This window comes from Gossypium raimondii, chromosome 10 (genome assembly GCF_025698545.1).
Source record: "Gossypium raimondii isolate GPD5lz chromosome 10, ASM2569854v1, whole genome shotgun sequence".
NCBI lineage: Eukaryota > Viridiplantae > Streptophyta > Magnoliopsida > Malvales > Malvaceae > Gossypium > Gossypium raimondii.
This window is the reverse complement of record NC_068574.1, coordinates 52,158,652-52,178,518: the sequence shown is the minus strand read 5'-3', so window position 1 is coordinate 52,178,518 and position 19,867 is coordinate 52,158,652. Positions and strand designations below refer to the sequence as shown.

Here is a 19,867-nt window from a genome sequence, read left to right as displayed (position 1 = left end):
ATTGTAGCTTTTTAAATGAAATAAAAGCAATTATTTATGCATTGTTTATCCATCGAAGGGTGAATTTAAATTGCTGTAAGCTTCATTTAAGCCTTTTTTTTTTTTTAATGAATATCGAAGAAAAGTTTTTAAATCGAAAAGAAATAAAATATGAAAAGTTTTTAAGGGAAAAGAACGAGTCAACACTGCGATAAAGAATCATGTGCCGGCTATAGTATTCTACAACTTGTATATTAAAATAGCATTGAATCTTGGTACATGCATGCTGTTCCTATAATTTATTCTAGATTTACATATGCCGAGAGAGTGGGGGGGAAAACCAGGAGCGGTGATGGGGTTTGGTTGTATGTTTAGGGAGCTTGCTGTGTTTGCAGTTTTGGTAACAATTATGGCAACTTCAGTAGCAGCCCAAGCAAAACCTGGATGTCAAAGCAACTGCGGAAACATAAGCATCCCATACCCATTTGGTACAGCCAATGGTTGCAACATTAGCAGCCACTTTTTCATTCGTTGTAATACCACTTTAAATCCCCCAAAAGCATTCTTAGGCTACGGTGATCTAGAAGTTCTTGACATCTCTCTGGATGGCTCTTTGCGCGTTAGTTATAGTTACTTAATAGGTCATGACTGTTATAATTCATCAGGGCGTAGTTTATATCCCCAATTGTTGTTCTCGTTTTCGGAATATTTTACCATATCTCATACCAGAAACAAGTTCACTGCCATCGGTTGTGACACTATAGCCTACATCGAGGCTTTCTTCGAACCTGACTCTTCAAACAGTATTTCAAAAAAAAACTTTTCAACCGGATGTTTAACATTTTGTGGTGACGCGGGCGATGTAATAAATGGATCTTGCTCCGGCATTGGCTGCTGCCAGACGGCTATTCCTCGAGGATTGAACTGGTTTTACTTCAATTTCAGTAGCCCTCGGAATCACTCCCACGTGTTGAGCTTCAATCCTTGCAGCTATGGATTTCTTGTTGAAGATGGAGCCTATAAGTTCCACGCATCAGATCTTTGGGACACAAATTTCGGCAAAAATGTTTACCCGGTTATTCTTGATTGGACAATCGGGAATCAAACCTGTGAACAAGCTAAAATGGATCCAAAAAGTTATGCTTGCAAGCAAAATAGTGATTGTACAGTTCCAGAAAATGGCCCTGGATATTTGTGCAAGTGTAATCCTGGTTTTCAGGGTAATCCTTACCTCTCATACGGCTGCCGAGGTAAGGGTTTCAACTTCTTCTCCATTGTAGATTCATTTCGATAAAATTATTTATCCGTCCTTCAACTTTGTGCCAAATTATATACATATATTATTTTAGTTTAAAATGTTTGAAAATTGTAGATATTAATGAATGTGAGACACAGAAGCCTTGCTATGAATTTGGAACATGTCATAATACACCTGGAAGCTACAATTGTTCATGCCCTGAAGGGTTCGAGGGTGATGGCCGGAAAAATGGAACAGGTTGCCATCCTATATTCAAGCCGCAGGACCGTGAGAGTTTTCTCATTCTTGTTGTTACACTAGGTTTGTACATGCCAATTACTTTCTTTATATTTTAGACAAGAGGCTTTTTCTTTTCAATCCAGAGTCAATTTTATTATACTATATTTTGCGTGAGTTATTTTACTACATGATTTTTTTTTTTTTTTGAGATGGTTAGGTTTTGTCCAATTTATCTGTAATTTAATGATAAATTATAATGGAGTCATTATTTGAGTAAATTTTAATATATATAGATTGGTATGGAGTAACTTTTAATAGAAGGACTAAAATAAATTTTATAAGGTAGTGTAGGGAGGCTTGATAGACTTTCACCTCAAAAGTTGTTACAAAGGACTCAATCAGCATAACTACTTAACAAATTAATTACTCAGATTTAAATTAATTATTTAGTTTCATGCTTAAAATGGTTGATTGTATTAGATCTGTTATAACTTGAAAAAATAAAAGTTTAAATCTTAAAGCAAAAATATTTATCCAAAACCCAATTTATTTTATCAATACAATAAATTATATATTTTTTATTTTTCTAATATAAATTAGATTGCATCTCAACTAATTATTCTATATATATAATAAAATAAGCATTTCATTCTTATCATTTACATAATAATTAAAATTTAAATCCAGCTAAAATTTATTTCAAAATCGTAGCTTAAATGGTAAGATTAACAATTTTAAGAGCTAACATTTAAGTTACAATTTATTTGGATTTCATGTAGGTATTGGCTTAAGTACAGGGTTGCTGTTTCTAACTGCTGGGGTTTGGTGGTTTTGTAAGATACTGCAGAAAAGAAAGTACATAAAACTTAAACAAAAACTTTTTGAAAGAAATGGTGGACTGTTGCTTCAGAAAAAGATGTCTTCAAATGAAGGTGGTCTGGATAAAGCTAAACTCTTCAGTTCCAAAGAGTTGGAAATAGCTACCGATCAATATAATGAGAACAGAATATTGGGTTGTGGTGGTCAAGGCGTGGTTTATAAAGGAATGTTGTCTGATGGGAGAATTGTTGCAGTAAAGAAGTCCAAGACTGTAAACGAAGGGTATCTTGAACAATTTATCAATGAGATCTTTATTCTTTCTCAAATTGATCACAGAAATATTGTCAAGCTATTAGGCTGTTGCTTGGAGACCGAAGTGCCCCTCCTTGTTTATGAGTTCATCCCTAATGGAACCCTTTCCCATCTCATTCATGACCAAAATGAAGAGTACCCGAGGTCGTGGGATACACGATTACGCATTGCAGCGGAAGTTGCAAGTGCAATTTCTTACTTGCACTCATCTGCATCCATCCCCATTTATCACCGAGATATCAAGTCTAGTAACATACTACTAGATGAAAAGTTCCGAGCAAAGGTATCAGACTTCGGAACATCTAGATCAATCAGCATTGATCAAACTCACTTGACGACTCAAGTGCTTGGGACTTTTGGATACTTAGATCCTGAATATTTCCAGTCAAATCAATTTACTGAAAAGAGTGATGTTTATAGTTTCGGGGTGGTTATTGTTGAGCTCTTAACTGGTAAAAAGGCAGTCTCGACATTTGGATCGCAAGAAAAGAGAGGCTTAGTCTCGTATTTTATGTCGTCGATGGAAGAAAACCATCTACTGGATATTGTTGATGCTGAAATTGGGAAGGACGATCAAAAGGATGAAGTAGTAGCGGTTGCTGAAATTGCGAAAAGATGCTTGAATTTAGATGGGAGATATAGACCAACAATGAAAGAAGTGGCCATGGAACTCGAGAGACTTAGATCTCGACAAGGTGACAGCATCCCCATTGATCAGCTTAAACAAGCTGAGGTCGTTGTAAGAAAATCGACTGAGAGTTGGGATTTCACTTCATTCTCAACGGAGCATTATCCAAATTGCAGCATGACATCTACATCAGAATCAGATGTTCATCCACTTATGTTGGAATCCAGTTTAGTACAAGATCTCTAAGTTTCTATTCTGTTTTCTGCCCTATGGCTCTGACCTTAATTTGTTCATAAAATTGAAGGTTCAAGAAAAACCGTTGTTACTGACAACTGCACTGTCTCACACACGACACACCACCTCTGATGATCAAATGAATAATTGCAATATACATTTTTATATAATTATATATCACTAATAAAAGAATACACGATAATTATATACATTCTTATATAATTGCATATAAAAATGGCGTGCAATAAATTACGTGACATCAGATGTATAAATTTATAAATTACTATTCATTAGATATAAAAGTTGATAATCACGTCTTTCTACCCATTTTCATTGTGACATCTTCTTTTGATTTTTCTCTTTCCGTTGGTTTTTGTAACCTGCTTCCATAATGATTTTTTGGCAAATAAGTTCTACTAGGTGTTACTGGCGAAAATATGTCTATAAATAAATTCTATTTGGAGTTCTCCAATAGTGGTGGCGGTGACGGTAGTTCACTTTGTTTTATCTTAAACGATTGGTAGTATTAGTAATTTTAGTTTTGAGTGTTTCTTAGCTGTTTCTTTTTAGTGGTTGATTACTAAGGTGCATCTTTGGTGATTATTTGATACTACTAATTTAGTGGTCTAGATATATATATCTCTCCTCCACTAAACTTTTATGATGAAGAGAATTATTATTTCTTCAAATAAAAACAAATAGAACTTAATGATTATCATATAGTCCATTAAAAATGATGGTAAAAGTATCATAGAGATTCCTATACTAGGAGTTAGATTATATTTTGCTTCCTTTATTTAAATAATGGGCAAATTAATCTCTATAACTTAGATCAAAGAGCAAAATTAGTATCTTTGTTGAAAATTTCATCCATTTTTGCTATTAAAAATTGGTCCATATACGTCAACATGATATACACATGGCACGTTACATGCCATTGTCTAGTTATTTCATCTACCACGCCAACTTTTAACAGTACAAATGAATGGAATTTTAAACAGAAGGACCAATTTACTCTTTAATCTAATATATAAGAATAGAGGAGTCGAAATACAACTTGCCTCCTTATAAAGAGTCTTTATAATACTTTTACCAAAATATAAATAATAAAAAATAGTAGTAGAATGAAAGGGGAGTTTATTGGGGAAAGGAGACATAAGGACGGGTACTCTCTAATAACCCTCATGCCGTGAAGAATGGTGGATTCGTAATGGCGTGGAAAAGTATAAAACCAGTTGCATTTTATTCCACATTATGTGGAAGCTTCGGAGTAACATAATGAGTTAAAAGATTCAATGTTTTTAAATTTTATTACAATCAACATCAAAAGACAATCAAAACCATGGCTTGTTTTGTATATAAGACAACAAAGATGGCTTCTCTCTTAATACCATTCAAACTCTTATTTTTCCATGTATGTTGAGAGGTTCCCAAAATGGAAGTGGGAATAAAGACTTGAAAGTATCAATGTATGTTTTCATCTACTTTAATTTGGAATTTATGAGGAAAAAGTTCATCTCATAGTGAAGTTGAAAATTATAGATTAATAACTAATCATGAAACTACTACCTTTTATTTGCTCAGCAATTATATGTAATATTTAAACATTCGAGGTATAAAGTGATTGTTTATGGGATAATATTTGATGACTGAAAGTTAATAAATTTGGAAAAAAAAATAATTTTAAAATCGAGATTAGAAAATTTTTGTTATATTGATATACAGGACACTACACCAAAACAGGCTTTTAGCGGCATTTTTAGTGGCGTTTGGGTAAAAAACGCCGCTAAAAATCGAGCATTAGCGGCGTTTTTGGAGAAGCGCCGCTAATGCTCTGGTCTTTAGCGGCGTTTTTGGAGAAGCGCCGCTAATGCTCTGGTCTTTAGCGGCATTTTCTGGGAAGCGCCGCTAATGCTCGGGTCTTTAGCGGCATTTTTGGAAAAGCGCCGCTAATGCTCTGGTCTTCAGCGGCGTTTTTGGAAAAGCGCCGCAAAAACATTTTATTTGTCTAATTACTATTTAATTTGTTTATTTATATTAATTAAAATTCTATTTATTTTTAATTGAATATTTGTTAAAAATGGATAAATTTGAAATAATGACACTTAGAAATAATTTGAAATAAAAAATAGAAAAATATTTGTTAAAAATGAAAAAATTAAAATACTATTATTTTAAAATAATTTTAAAGTTTTTTGGGTACATGACTGATTGATTTTTAATTTATATATTAAATAAATTCATATATAATTGTAAAAGATACGATAGTATTAATTTTAAAATATTTAATTAATTATCATTATAGTTTAGGGTTTAATATATATGGTTTAGGGTATATGGTTAATTTAGGATTTAAGGCCGGTTTAGGATTTACAGTTTTAAGGTTTATAGATTATGGAATTAGGGATTCTGGTTTAAGGGTTGTGATTTAGGGGTTAAGGGTTAGCGGTTAGGGATTTGGGTTAGGGTTTAGGGTTTAAATTAATTAGTATTTTTTAATTTATATATTAAATAAGGTTTAGGGGTTAGTAGTTAGGGGTTTGGGGTTTGGGTTTGGGGTTTGGGGTTAGGGGTTAGGGGTTAGGGGTTAAGAGTTAGTGATTTAAGGTTTAGAGATTCGAGGTCGGGTTAGGGTTTAAGGTTTAGATTAATTAGTATTTTTTAATTTATATATTAATTAAGTTCTTATATAATTGTAAAAGAGGGTTAGGGGTTTAGGGTTTATATTTTATGATTTAGGATTTAGGAGATAGGGGTTTAGGAGATAGTTTAAATTATTTAAGAGACAATAGATCAATTTTATATATATTAAATGGTTTAGGATTTAAGGTTTACTTTAGATTTATTAAACGATGAAAATTTATACAATTAACTAATGTTTTTTATTTAAAATATTTAATCTAAATTTAGAATAAATTGTTTAAACCATTGATATATTTAAATATTAGATTTAAAAATTTGATAAATAAATATATTGAGTTTTAAATTTGAACTATGAAATTATAATGATCTTTTATTTAATAACAATTTTCCATTTAAATTCAAATATGAAAATTTTAGTAATCCTTTTCAAGAGTCGAGTTTAGACATAAAATTGATCTCGACTCAATTTGGGACAATCCAAAGTATTAATTTGGGACAAATTAAAGCTTACATGTTGAAATTAATTAAGGAATGTAAACAAGAAAATTAATTAAGGGAATGTAAATAAGAGAAAAGAATGCTTCATGTGCATATTTGATAATTTAATTATCTAAGCTTTAGCTTATACTATAAAAAGAAAGTTTGATGGGTGTATTTGTTTAACAACATACAATATTATTGGTCTCCTTGATTTTGTTTTTTCTTTTACTATTATTATTATTTTGTTTTTAAATGTAAATTTAAATTTAAATTTTTATCCAAATATTTACATATTTATATTTCAATTTATCTCATTTTATATAATTTATATAAAAAGTAGTTTAATTTGAATATTATTTTCCTCAAAAAATTACAAATTTGCTTACTTAAAATATTAAAATAGTTATTATTTAATATACAAAATAAAAAAATTTTAATAGAGTAAAACAGTGTCATTTTGTTCAAAATAACATAATTTTTTGCGGCGTTTTGCTAAAAAACGCCGCAATAGATAAGCAATAACGGTATTTTTATTAAAAACATCGCAAAAATCATTTAAAAAAAAGGCGCGTTTTATTTCCAAATTTCTTCGCCTAAAATCTCCAAATTAAAGGAGCTCCGCTAGTAAAGCAGAAAGGTTTTTGAAATTCCTTTTGTGCTTTCTCTTTGTCAAAAAAGAACAAATCCCTAAATATAAGCGTTTCTCCTCAACCGTGTAGATAGCTGTAACCCCTTTCTTTTCAGTTCCCATTTAAACCCTAAATTCCTAATAGCAAAATCTAAGCAACAAAGCAATGGCAGAGGGGGCAGGAGAAGAAAAGAAGAAATTTTCAATCTGGGATTTGCCAGATGTGCCAATGGGTCAACTTCCGCCGCATCTTGAACTCCAACGAAGTCGTGTTTCATGCAATAAGGACGCCCCTATCCATGTATTTCTCTCTTACCCCCTTTTTTTTTATCACCTAAAGCACACATCTTCAGTTGAAATTTTTTCATGAACACCCTTTTATTCATATATGGAGTGTTAAGAAACAGTGGTTTCTTGGGGTTGTTTAATTGGGTAATTAAAAAAAATGGAGCCTTTTTCCTTATTTGGGGTTTGGGTTAGTTTCTTTGTATCATCTGTCTTGTTCTGTTCTTAAGGTTCTGAAATTTGTGGGTCTCTTTTTTTGTATTATAATTAAACGTCTTATGTTTTGGGGGCTTTTGTTGCTTGTAGACTGAGAGTATTCAATATTCTGGCGCTTATGCATCGATGGGAATTGATAATAGTTCACGACTTGACCGATTCTCTAACAACTTTAGAGTTGAAGTGGTTCGACTCAATGAAGATGACATGGAGTTTGATATGATCGGTCTGTGACTTTTATATAGGGAAAAGAAAAGAATGTCAATATTATCTTTCTGTGCACTAAAAATCTAGAAGAAATTATGATATCAAATGAAAAACAACAAAGAAAGACTAGTATTAACATTTAAAAGGAATTTTATATATCTTTTCCCCCTTAGAGTGTATTGATTTAGAAATACTGATGGTTCAATTTGACATCTAGTCTGAGTTAGTCACTGACTGGTCCAAACTTGGTATAACATGGAACTGATGTAAATAGACTTTTCTGTACTTATTATTGTACATGTGCATATAGAATGTCTGGTCTGAAAATAGCTGAGCAAAAGACTGAAGGGAAGGAGGTTTTAAACTTAAAAGCTTTCTTTTGGACTTCAAGTACAGTTATTTTTCATGGTGACTTGAATATATTCTCTGGTGTTTGGTGGTAGGATGTGGGAATTACTTTTTTTTTTGTTTGTTTGTTAATTTATCAAATATTCAACTATACAACTCAGCGCAGATTTTTCTGATTTGATTTTATTGTTAATTGCACCATATTAGTCTCAGTAACTAATCTAGTTTAACTGATATGATATCTTCTTTTAGGGTCTTACATGGTTAACTGGTCTCCAAAGTTACAGACTGCTGTTTCTGACTTGGTATGAATCTAGTCCACATTCCTCTTTCTCTGCCTTTTATCTGTCTTATTTTTATGTGTTGAAACTGCTTTGATCTTTCTTTTTATTTTATATTAGACGGAGAAAACATTTCTCAAACACCCCAAGGTGTTTTTAAGGTGAACTAGCTTCTTCCATGTCTTTATTAATTCTTGGTTTTGTTGATTTCATTTTTAAATTATTGGTGTTTTTCGAGATCTGGGTTAAATTAGTTATGGTTTTTTTTTTCTGTTTAGATCTTGAATTAATTTGAAATTTGATTTGGTATTTTGGCGGCTTGAATTTCAATTCAAAATATCTGTTTTCTTAATGTAAATTTTGTGATACTTGCACTTGGATCTGCAATTGTTTTTCCCCCTGCTAAATTATGAATCCATCTATTACAAATCTGTTTTGCATTGTTCATCAAATAACATGCACAAGTAATATTATTTGTATATATTTTGAGGAAAATTATAATATTATTATATATAATCAATGCAAAATTTTTAAGGCACCTTATTAAATACGAAATTTATAGGCACGAAACTAAGAATGATTGAAGCTTCTGCAAACTTTTTTGTTGTCAACATGGCGACTTTAGCTTTCTCAGCATCAATAATTACTGAACTGTTAACCTTAATCTCCTCAAAATCACATTCCTTAGCAAGCTTCATAACTAGCTTAACGACACACTAATCTCTTAAAAGCAAAGAATTTAATTGAAGTTCATATTTTTGCAAGTTAAATTTAGTAGAGTCTGTCGTCATTCATTGTGTGGTTATTTGTGCTTTTCGGCCACTTTATGTAATGAACATTATAGGACACCTTTATCCAATACTGGTTTTTCCTGTCTTTAACTGCTGTTTTTACATTTTAAACGCCAAAGGGTAATGACTAATGACCCTATATATATGTATGTATAACATATATTGAGCTCCTCCTCAGTTTCACAGAATTTTCCTTTTCACCAATTTCTGCTATCTCAAAGGTATATTCATTGATTCTTTATGCTAAACTTTGAATTTTTCTTTCTTTCTCTTTTCTGCGCTGGGGTTGAATTTTTGGAGAATCGACTTTCCGGGTCTGTGGGAATTGACGGAATGATGCTTGTTTTACTAAATGTTGATTAAATTTGAGGACTTCTTTTAATGGGGTTCTGTAGTTTTGAGGTGGGAAAATGAAGCTTGTTTGATCAGATATTTTATCTGTTTACTGAAATTCAAGATTGATCGTCATGTTTCAGTGTTTATTTTATAGTTCCTGGGAAAATGAGTACTTGAAATTTGAGGTTTTCCTTTGCTGGGTCTGTAATATTTGGGAAAAGAATGAAGCCTATTTATTGAAATTCTTTCATTGTTTTTTCAATTGAAAGATTACTTGTGTTCAAGCTTATGAATTTTTTTCCCTTGAGAATTTGGCGTTCTTATTGAGTGAACCTGTGATTTTGTCATATTATTTCTTTGCTTGCAGTGGTCCAAAACTTGTAGGATATGAGTGAAAGAGTGAGGCAAAAATGTTCACATAGTGAGGAAAAATATCAGACAAACATTAGTTTGGAGACACTCGATAGTGGATGTTTGAATTCAGCTACAGTTTGTGGAGTTGATTGGACAACCTTGCCTGATGATACAGTTATTCAACTCTTCTCTTATTTGAATTATCGAGATCGAGCTAGTTTGGCATCAACTTGTCGAACATTTAGGCTCTTAGGTTCTTTGCCATGTTTATGGGGGTCACTGGACCTCCGATCTTACAAATTTGATACTGTAGCTGCAGCCTCACTCTCCTTGCGATGCAAGAATCTCCAGAGACTTAAATTTCCTGCAGCAGTCTCAGCAGATGCAATAGTTAGTCTTCAAGAAAGGGAACTTCGAGAAATAAGTGGTGATTTTTGTCGTGACATTACCGATGCTGCACTTTCTGTGTTTGTCATAAGTTCTTTAAGCACACCTTTATCCAATACTGGTTCTGCTGTAATGAACTGGATTTTGAGAGTTAGTTGCCTATTATTTCCCATATACTTTTAACTGTGTGTGATCTGTTTTACTCATTTCAGGTATATCAGGAAGTGCATGAAAAAGTCAGAGATGCCGCAATTGCCCTTGTAAGTTTACATCATTGTGTCATGGTTAATTGTATATAGGTCACATTTTGAATAAAAAAACTAAGAGGAGTGGTTACTTTATTAGATTGATAAAGAACGTGAGGGAGAACAGATAGACCGAGCATTATTGAAGAATGTCTTGGGTATTTTTGTTGAGATTGGCATGGGACAAATGGATCGTTATGAGGATGATTTTGAAGAAGCCATGCTTCAGGATACTTTATTACCAAGATTTCCTTGATTAAGTAAATGTATTATATCTTTTATTACCAAGATTTACTTGATTAAGAAAATGCATTGTATATTTTATTACCTTGCATATGTATTATTTATTTTAGTTTTAATTCTAAATTTTTATTTTTACTTAAGTGTTCTAACTTTTGGATTTTAATTGTGCTATTAATTTATTATTTTAAATTCTAAATTTAAATTCATTAATTTTTATATTTATATTTAGTTTTAAAGTTAAAATTTTCGTATAAAATTTAATTTAAATAATAATTTTATTTATCCTTAAAACATAATATAATATTTATCATAGAAATAAATATTATTTGAAAAAAAATTATTTTTTTAAAAGATAAGTTTTTAGCGGCGTTTTTGTGAAAAGCGCCGCTAAAGGTCATTGTCTTTAGCAGCGTTTGCGGGAAAAAGCGCCGCTATAGACCGCTATAGGTCATGGTCTATAGCGGCGTTTGTGGGAAAAGCGCCGCTAAAGGTATTGGTCTATAGCGGCGTTTGTGGGAAAAGCGCCGCTAAAGGTACTGGTCTATAGCGGCGTTTGTGGAATAGCGCCGCTAAAGGTACTGGTCTTTAGCGGCGTTTGTGGGAAAAGCGCCGCTAAAGGTCATGGTCTATAGCGGCGTTTATTTCAAAAAACGCCACAAAAGTTAGCGACGTATTCTATAGCGACATTTTTTGCTGCGCTTGTTAAAGCGCCGCTAAAAACCTATTTTGATGTAGTGGGAAGAAATTGAGAAAATAAAAAAAATTAATTAATTTTAATTATAATCAAATAAAAGTTTATAAGTAAAAAAACTCTTAAGAAAATGTAAACAAATTAATTAATCCTTGTATTAAATTCGCACCCAATTGAGTTTTTACCATTAATTAAAAAATAATTAATTAAGCACCACCGTTACCGAAACCCATGATTGACCATGTTGATCGTTAAAATAAATTGACATGTCAATTAGATGGTGATACGCGATAACTTTTTGTTTAATTTAATATTTTCTCATACAAAATATTTAAAAAAAAATCAGAAAAGACTATACAAATTATAAAAATTACTAAATATAAATATATATAAATTTATATAAGATAAAAATTATAAATATTATAAAATAAGAACCTAATAAACTCTAATAAATTATAAAAAATATAAAATAACTAAAACATATTTAAAATATTTAAAATTTTATAAAAACATAAAAAAATTCTTCTAAACTTATAAAAAATCATAAAAATATTCAAAAATATTAAAATTAATATAAACATATAAAATTATAAAAAATCATTAAAAAATTAAACTGGACCAGATTAGTTGATCAGATTGGTTAGATCAAAATTGGCAAAGATATTGGTTCAAAGAAAGCTGTTAAACTAGTTCACCAAGGAATTGGGCGGTTGAACTAATTTTTTTATTAGTTTATTTAATTATTAGTTTTTTAATGTTTTCTTTAATTAAACTGGTCGAACTGATGAACTAGTGGCTTGACCGGTTCAACCATTGGTTCAGTTCTAAAAACTTTTTTTCATAATATTGCATACCAACATATGTTAATAGTTGGATAATGAAATATTGATTTGATAGTATCTAATTGTACCAAAAATATTTTTTATCATATGATATTTAACAAATAATTTTTAACTTTTTAATGTTCAAACTATTGTATTGCACTGAAAAAATATTGGAGATAAAAATTTTAAAAATAATAATTAATTTATCAATGAAAAGGAGAGGGTCCAACAATTATCATTTTATTCATAGAATATTAAGAACATTTTATTCAACATGAAAATAACTCCAATGATCTTATGATTATTCCTATTGTCCAACAGTTGGTTTGCTGTGATGTAAATGAGTTTTATAATTTTTATTTTTTATAATTTATTAGAATTTTATATTATTTATAAGTTTTTATGAATTTTATATGTTTTTATAAAATTTTAATTATTATATTTTTATAATATTTATAAGTTTTTATATTTTTACTAATTTATATATTTTTAATATTTTATGATTTTCATAAAATTGTAAATATTTTTTATTAATTTTATAAAATTTTATGATTTGTTAATTTTTATATTTTTATAATATTTATAAGTTTTTATAATTTTAAATTTGTGTCCATTTTAATAATTTTAAATATTTAATGTTTTTTTATATTTTATGATTTTTAATAGTTAATGTTGTCTTGTGTTACCCTTTGATTGATCGGTTAATTTATTTTAACGATCAACATGATTAATTATGATTCCGTTAATGGAGAAGTTTAACTTATTATTTTAATTAACGATAAGGATTTAATTGAATACTGAATTTAATACAATACTTTGCTTAATTTTTTGCATTTTCTAAAAGGCTTTTTAACATATTAAATTTATCAATATTTAATATAATTTATTGAAAAAAATAATTGACTGATGGCGAGACTTAATATTCTGACCACCCATCAAACCTTATCCCTATTTATTATAAAAAAAGAAGGAAGGAAATAATAAATTTCAGACTAAAACGACGAAAACTTGGAGCTGAGTTGACTAGTCATAGTCAAGTACACCACTTAAATCTGCAGTGAAAAACAAGTTACTGGAGTGAATTGTAGTATGCATTGTTTATCCATCGAATGGTGAATTTAAATTGCTGTAAGCTTCATTTAGATAATGGAAGAAAAGTTTTTAAATCGAAAAAAATAAAATATGAAAAGTTTTTAAAGGAAAATGGACGAGTCAACACAGCGATAAAGAATCATGTATCGGCTATAGTATTCCACAACTTGTCTATTAAAATGGCATTGAATCTTGGTACGTGCATGCTATTCTTATAAGTTATTCTATAGACTTACATAAGCCGAGAGAGGGGTGATGGGGTTTGGTTGCATGTTTAAGGAGCTTGCTGTGTTTGCAGTAACGGTGACACTTATAACAAGTTCAGTAGCAGCCCGAGCAAAACCTGGATGTGAAAGCAACTGCGGAAACATAAGCATCCCACACCCTTTTGGTACATTAGCAGCCACTTTTTCATTCGTTGTAATACCACTTTAACACCACCAAAGCATTCTTAAGCAACACCCTTTTAGAAGTTCTCAATATCTCCCTGGATGATAATTATTTGCGCAATCGATATGACAACTCTAGGTTATATAATTCATCGAAATCTTTAAAAAAATTTGGATTTGATAAATCTTTGTTTATATATTTTCTAATGTAAATTAGATTAAATCTGAATTAATTTATCCATAATATGCATTTCATTCTTATCATTTACATAATACTTCAAATTTAAGTTAAAATTTTCAAATCTAAATTCTCAAACAGACCATTATAACATCTTTAAAAACAATATTTTTGTATAAGATACACAACATCATATAACAAGAGACATGTCCAACTAAATTTTATTTAAAATAGTAGTTTAAATGGTAACAAACGAGTTTAGGAGTTAATCAGTTAAGTTACATATTTATTTGGATCTCATGCGGGTATTGGCTTGAGTATAGGGCTCTTGTTTCTAATTGTCGGGTATGGTGGCTTTATAACATACTGCAGAGAAGAAAGTATATTAAACTCAAATAAAAACTCTTTGAAAGAAATGGTGGATTATTGTTTCAAAAAAAAGATGTCTTTAAATATGTGGTCTGGATAAAGATAAACTCTTCAGTTCCAAAGAGTTGGAAATAATTACTGATCAATATAATGAGAATAACATTGATAAGAGCTAAAAGTAATATGTTTTAACCTCATTCTTAATATATTTTTGAGTGATTATTTGATGTAAATGGTGAATTTTATGCTTATAATCTTTTAAATTTATGTTTTTATACTTAGGAGAGCATTTGGGAGTAAAATGAGCGAAAATCGAAAAATCGGAGCGATCTACAGGAGCCACACGAGTTGACCATTTCCACACGGGTTACCACACGACCATGTGACAATCCGTGTCATTTACATGGGATTGCACCCTAAACTGTGCAAAAAAAACATGATTTTTAGGTTTTTCGGGCATTCTAAGACATATATATTCTTTAAAAACTAGAACAACTTGACTTGGCATCAAACAATTTTAGTGAGCCTATTCCTGATGATCTTGGAAATTGCCTCAAGTTATTCAACTTGAATTTGAGCAAGAACAACCTCAAGCATTCCATCTTCAATAAGCTATATTAATGCTCTTCAAAGCCTAGATTTGAGTCAGAACTCACTTATTGGAGGTATCCCACAACAATTTGGAAAATTATAGTCCTTGGAAGTATTGAACCTTTCTCACAATATGCTCAATAGTTCCATTCCGAAAACTTATAATAATTTGCGTGGTTTGAGATTTGAGAACATATCTTTCAATCAATTTGAAGGTCTTATTCCAAATCTTAATCATGAAGCTTCGTTTGATGCCTTGAGAAACAATAAAGGCCTATGCCGTAATGCCACCGGACTAATGGCTTGTGTTCCTTCTTTTCTGGCCAACCATGGTCATAGAGAAAGGACCAAAGTCATCATTTCAATTATGCTTCCACTTTTTGGTGATCTACTTTTGCTATTTTTATTGGTTGGAAGTTTCTTTACTTTCTGCAAAAGGACTCAAACTAAAGAATCAGAGCCAAGGGAGGAACAACAAGGATATATTTTTACTGTTTTGGGATTTAATGGAAGAGTACTCCATGACAACATTATTGAAGCCACTAAAGATTTTAGCTCCAATTATTACATTGGTTCAAGAGGATATGGAAGTGTCTATAAAGCTGCATTAACAATTGGTCAGGTGGTTACTGTGAAGAAACTTCACCGGTCTGAAGACAACATTCTCATCAACAACTTGAAAGCCTTTGAAAGCAAGATTATCACTTTATTAGAAATAAGGCACTGAAAGATTGTGCAAATGTACGATTTTTGTTCACATCCAAAGCATTCTTTTTTGGTTTATGAGCTCGTGGAAAGGAGAAGTTTGAGAATGATGCTAAGCAACAATGAACAGGCTAAGGAATTGGACTAGAAGAAGACGCTAAATGTTGTTAAAGGATTGGCTAATGCTTTGTATTATATGCATCATGGCCATTCACAGCCTATAGTTTATCGAGACATTTCTAGCTACAATGATCTCTTGTATTTGGACTATGAAGCTCATGCCTCTGATTTTGGCTCTGCTAGGATTCTAAAGCCTGACTCTATTAAGATATTGATTGAAAAGATGAGAGAAAATAAAATGCTTCAAGTCTGACATTCTTGTTGCTACAGCTTGATTGTTATATAATGGGTAGGTAGTAACTAACTAGCATACTTAGTACGTATTTTAATTGTTAATTACATAGAACTAATCCCTAAATACTAGGAGCTGCTATAACAACTTATTACCAACTTCAACACCCCCCCTCAAGTTGGAGGGTGATATATGTCTATCACTTCCAACTTGGATATTGTTGAAGTATGGTTAGCATGTAGCACCAAGAGCAGAAAATAAACAAGACATGCAGGTTGAGCCATGCAAAAGCTGTTGGAGCAAGTGCAGCTGCTGTTTTTTGTTCATTGTGTAACTTTAGTTTAAGGAAATGTATTCTAGTTCATTTTGAACTAAGTTAGGTTTATGATTGATGTAATCAGATGGTGAATGAGCTGTAAACTTAGCTTTGTCTATGCTTACAAGTTTTGCTTTTCAAGTTTCAATATATTAGTGGTAGTAGGTATTGATTAGGTGACCACTTACTGTTTTTGACAAGCTTAGTGCTTGATTTATGTATTGGCATTATGCCATTTTTCAATTTGAATGAATTCAATCAGTTTTTGTTCCAATACTCTCTATTGTTCTTTACTTTTCTTTTTGATTTTCTGTCATGAAAATATATTTTTTCTTCAGCAAGATTCGAGCCTTGCTGCTCAAGTCTCAGCCAACTTGTTTGTTCTTTGTTCATAACACCAACAATTGGTATCTAGAGCCTTACTCTTAAGAGACCTGTTACTTAAAATAATGGCCTAATCAAGCTTCTCACTAGTTGCACCACCAGTCTTCAATGGAGAAGGCTTTCACATATGGGTGGTCAAAATGAATACCTACCTACAAGCATTTGATCTGTGGGAGGTGGTCAACTTAGATGTTGAACCAGAGCCACTAAGAGCCAATCCAACAGTGGCTCAGATCAGGCAGCATGCTGATGAAAGGACCAAAAAGCACAATGCTATGTTTTGCATCCAAAACTCAGTGCCAAATGTGATTTTTACAAGGATCATGGCCTGTGAGACACCAGAACAAGCATGGGACAAATTAAAAGAGAAGCTTCAAGGAACACAGAGAACAATGCAGCAACAGTTGTTGAACCTCAGAAGGGACTTCGAGAATTTGAAAATGAAGGAAGAAGAAATTGTCAAACAGTACTCAGACAGAATTATGGCTATGGTAAACAGCATAAGGCTCCTTGGTGAGTAGTTCAGTGAAGCAATGATAGTGGAGAAGGTGATTTCAACCTTGCTTGAGAGGTATGAGGAAAAAATTTCATCCCTCGAAGACTCAAGGGACCTGGCAATAATCACATTGACAGAGTTGATCAATGATCTATATGCTTAGGAGCAAAGAAGAGCTAGCAGACTGGAGGAGCACCAAGAAGGTGTCTTTCAAGCAAAGACCAAACCTGCTTCGAGCACTTCTGCCTACAAAGGCAAAAAGACTTAGAGAGACAAGCCAAAGTCAGATCCTGCACTAGCCCAGATAATAAATCATAGCACAAGTCGGAGGTCCGGATCAATGCTGCTGACCCAAATCCGGCTTGCTCCAAGTACGACATCAATCGTGCATCCGGAGCTTTCTTTAAACCATTCACACGGCCCCTTATTACTCGGTACGAGTCCTGATAGTGTTAAATTACAGAAAAAATATTACGATAACATGATTTATTTCTATATATTACGTATATCCTTTTTAAATAAATAGAACCCGTGATTAACAAATAATAAATCATACCGCCTGATTAGCCGCATCAGATATGTGTCTATCGAGTCGAATCAGTGGAGCCATTGCGATGCCTGCATGTTGAAAAAAAAAGTTAGTAAAAAACTCTTACTTCGACCATTTGTTCGTATTTTATTACTTTAAAAAATATCATAATTTCTAATTTTATAATTTTACATTATTTCAGTGCATTATGTTTGAAATTTATTAATTTAGTGTGCTTTTTAAATTAATTTAGTGTAAAAAAACCTTATTCACGCCCTTTGCTCGTATTATTTTCCGAATTTTATTACTTTCAATAAAAAATATTATTATCATATTTTATTATTTTATATTATTTCAGTACATTTTGTTTGAAATATTTGTATTATTTATTTATGATTTTTAAAAATTTAGTAAAACACTCTTACTTGACCATTTGTTCGTATTTTTCTCCGCATTTTATTATTTTAGAAAATATCATAATTTCTAATTTTATAATTTTACATTATTTCAGTGCATTATGTTTGAAATTTATTAATTTAGTGTGTTTTTAAATTAATTTAGTGTAAAAACCCTTATTCCTTCCTTCCTTTCGTATTATTTTCCTGAATTTTATTACTCTCAATAAAAATATTATTTTCTTATTTTATATTATTTTAGTATATTTTGTTTGAAATATTTGTATTAATTATTTTGAATTTTTAAAAAGTTAGTAAAAGTAAAACACTCTTACTTGACCATTTGTTCGTATTTTTCCTCCGCATTTTATTATTTTAAAAATATCATAATTTTAATTTTATAATTTTACATTATTTCAGTGTATTATGTTTGAAATTTATTAATTTAGTATGTTTTTAAATTAATTTAGTGTAAAAACCCTTATTCCTACTCTTTGCTTGTATTATTCTCCTAATTTTATTATTTTATATTATTTGAGTACATTTTGTTTGAAATATTTGTATTAATTATTTTGAATTTTTAAAAAGTTAGTAAAAGTAAAACACTCTTACTTGCCATTTGTTTGTATTTTTTCTCTGCATTTTATTATTTTAAAAAATATCATAATTTCTAATTTTATAATTTTACTTTATTTCAAAGTGCATTATGTTTGAAATTTATTAATTTAGTGTGTTTTTAAATTAATTTAGTGTAAAAAAACTCCTTATTCTGCTCTTTGCTCATATTATTCTCCGAATTTTATTACTTTCAATAAAATATACTATTTTTGTATTTTATTATTTTATATTATTTCAATACATTTTGTTTGAAATATTTGTATTAATTATTTTTGAATTTTTAAAAAGTTAGTAAAAGTAAAACACTCTTACTTGACCATTTGTTTGTATTTTTTCTCCGCATTTTATTATTTTAAAAATATCATAATTTCTAATTTTATAATTTTACTTTATTTCAAAGTGCATTATGTTTGAAATTTATTAAATATACCATTTTTTGGATTTTATTACTTTCGTGAATATACAATTTCCGTTTTTTCTTTTCATATTTTATGTTTTCTTAAACATATTTTTTTTATCATTTTATTTTTAATGCTATTTTTCTAAAAAACTAATTACAACATTCTAAATAAATTTCATAAAAAATTCTAATCAACATACAATGTACATAACATGAATTTTTCATGCTAAATAAATTTCATAAAATGTATATGCTAAATAAAATAATAAAACACGATAATGTACATAACATATTTTTTACACACAAATATTACAAAAATTTAAATTAATAATAAAAAATTACTTTTTTTCTTTCTTTTTCCTTCCTCCCCTCTTCTTCTTCTTTCTTTTTTTTTTCTCTTCTCCTTTCCTTTTCTTTCCTTCTTTTTCTTTCTTTCCTCTCCTTTCCTTTTCTTTCTTTCTTTCTTCTTCTTTCCCTCTCTTTCTCTTCCCCCCACCAACCGGCCGGATGGCCCATTATATGGGCAGTGCCGCCCATGGGAATGGCACCTTTGGTGCCGCCCATAGGATGCCCTCCTCTAGGGTCTTGTCAAATCATGTTGCAGCTTTTTTTTTCTGATTTTTATTTTTTTGTATTATTTTCGTA

General features: G+C 30.6%; 2 protein-coding genes across 12 annotated transcripts; both read left to right on the top strand.

The window, feature by feature from the left end:
* The first annotated feature begins 101 nt into the window (after positions 1 to 101).
* LOC105776910 (wall-associated receptor kinase 2) lies at positions 102 to 3,547 on the top strand. Its single transcript, XM_012599866.2, has 3 exons — positions 102 to 1,229; positions 1,352 to 1,537; positions 2,236 to 3,547. Exons 1-3 carry the CDS (start codon positions 296 to 298, stop codon positions 3,459 to 3,461), a joined length of 2,346 nt encoding a protein of 781 aa, XP_012455320.2. The 5' UTR covers positions 102 to 295; the 3' UTR covers positions 3,462 to 3,547.
* Positions 3,548 to 7,157: 3,610 nt separating this feature from the next.
* Positions 7,158 to 11,033, top strand: LOC105776913 (protein ARABIDILLO 1). 11 transcript variants are annotated; one of them, XR_008190094.1, is made up of 8 exons: positions 7,162 to 7,501; positions 7,792 to 7,927; positions 8,509 to 8,561; positions 8,658 to 8,698; positions 10,032 to 10,192; positions 10,338 to 10,445; positions 10,618 to 10,665; positions 10,751 to 10,852. XR_008190094.1 is itself a non-coding variant. In XM_052622688.1 (6 exons), the coding sequence occupies exons 1-6, from the start codon at positions 7,367 to 7,369 to the stop codon at positions 10,779 to 10,781; spliced, it is 444 nt and encodes a 147-aa protein (XP_052478648.1). In that variant the 5' UTR covers positions 7,161 to 7,366; the 3' UTR covers positions 10,782 to 11,033. The 11 variants fall into 11 exon arrangements, 5 of the variants coding, with proteins under 5 accessions (XP_052478648.1, XP_052478649.1, XP_052478646.1 ...); XM_052622688.1 differs by lacking the exons at positions 10,032 to 10,192; positions 10,338 to 10,445 and having other exon boundaries at positions 7,161 to 7,501; positions 10,751 to 11,033; XR_008190093.1 differs by lacking the exons at positions 10,618 to 10,665; positions 10,751 to 10,852 and having other exon boundaries at positions 10,338 to 10,588.
* Positions 11,034 to 19,867: the final 8,834 nt, after the last annotated feature.

Coding starts and splice junctions, on each gene's coding strand:
- LOC105776910 (XM_012599866.2), top strand. CDS start 296: ATGCCGAGAGAGTGGGGGGGAAAACCAGGAGCGGTGATGGGGTTTGGT. Junction 1,230..1,351: donor CCTCTCATACGGCTGCCGAG/GTAAGGGTTTCA, acceptor TGAAAATTGTAG/ATATTAATGAATGTGAGACA. Junction 1,538..2,235: donor CATTCTTGTTGTTACACTAG/GTTTGTACATGC, acceptor GATTTCATGTAG/GTATTGGCTTAAGTACAGGG.
- LOC105776913 (XM_052622685.1), top strand. CDS start 10,052: ATGAGTGAAAGAGTGAGGCAAAAATGTTCACATAGTGAGGAAAAATAT.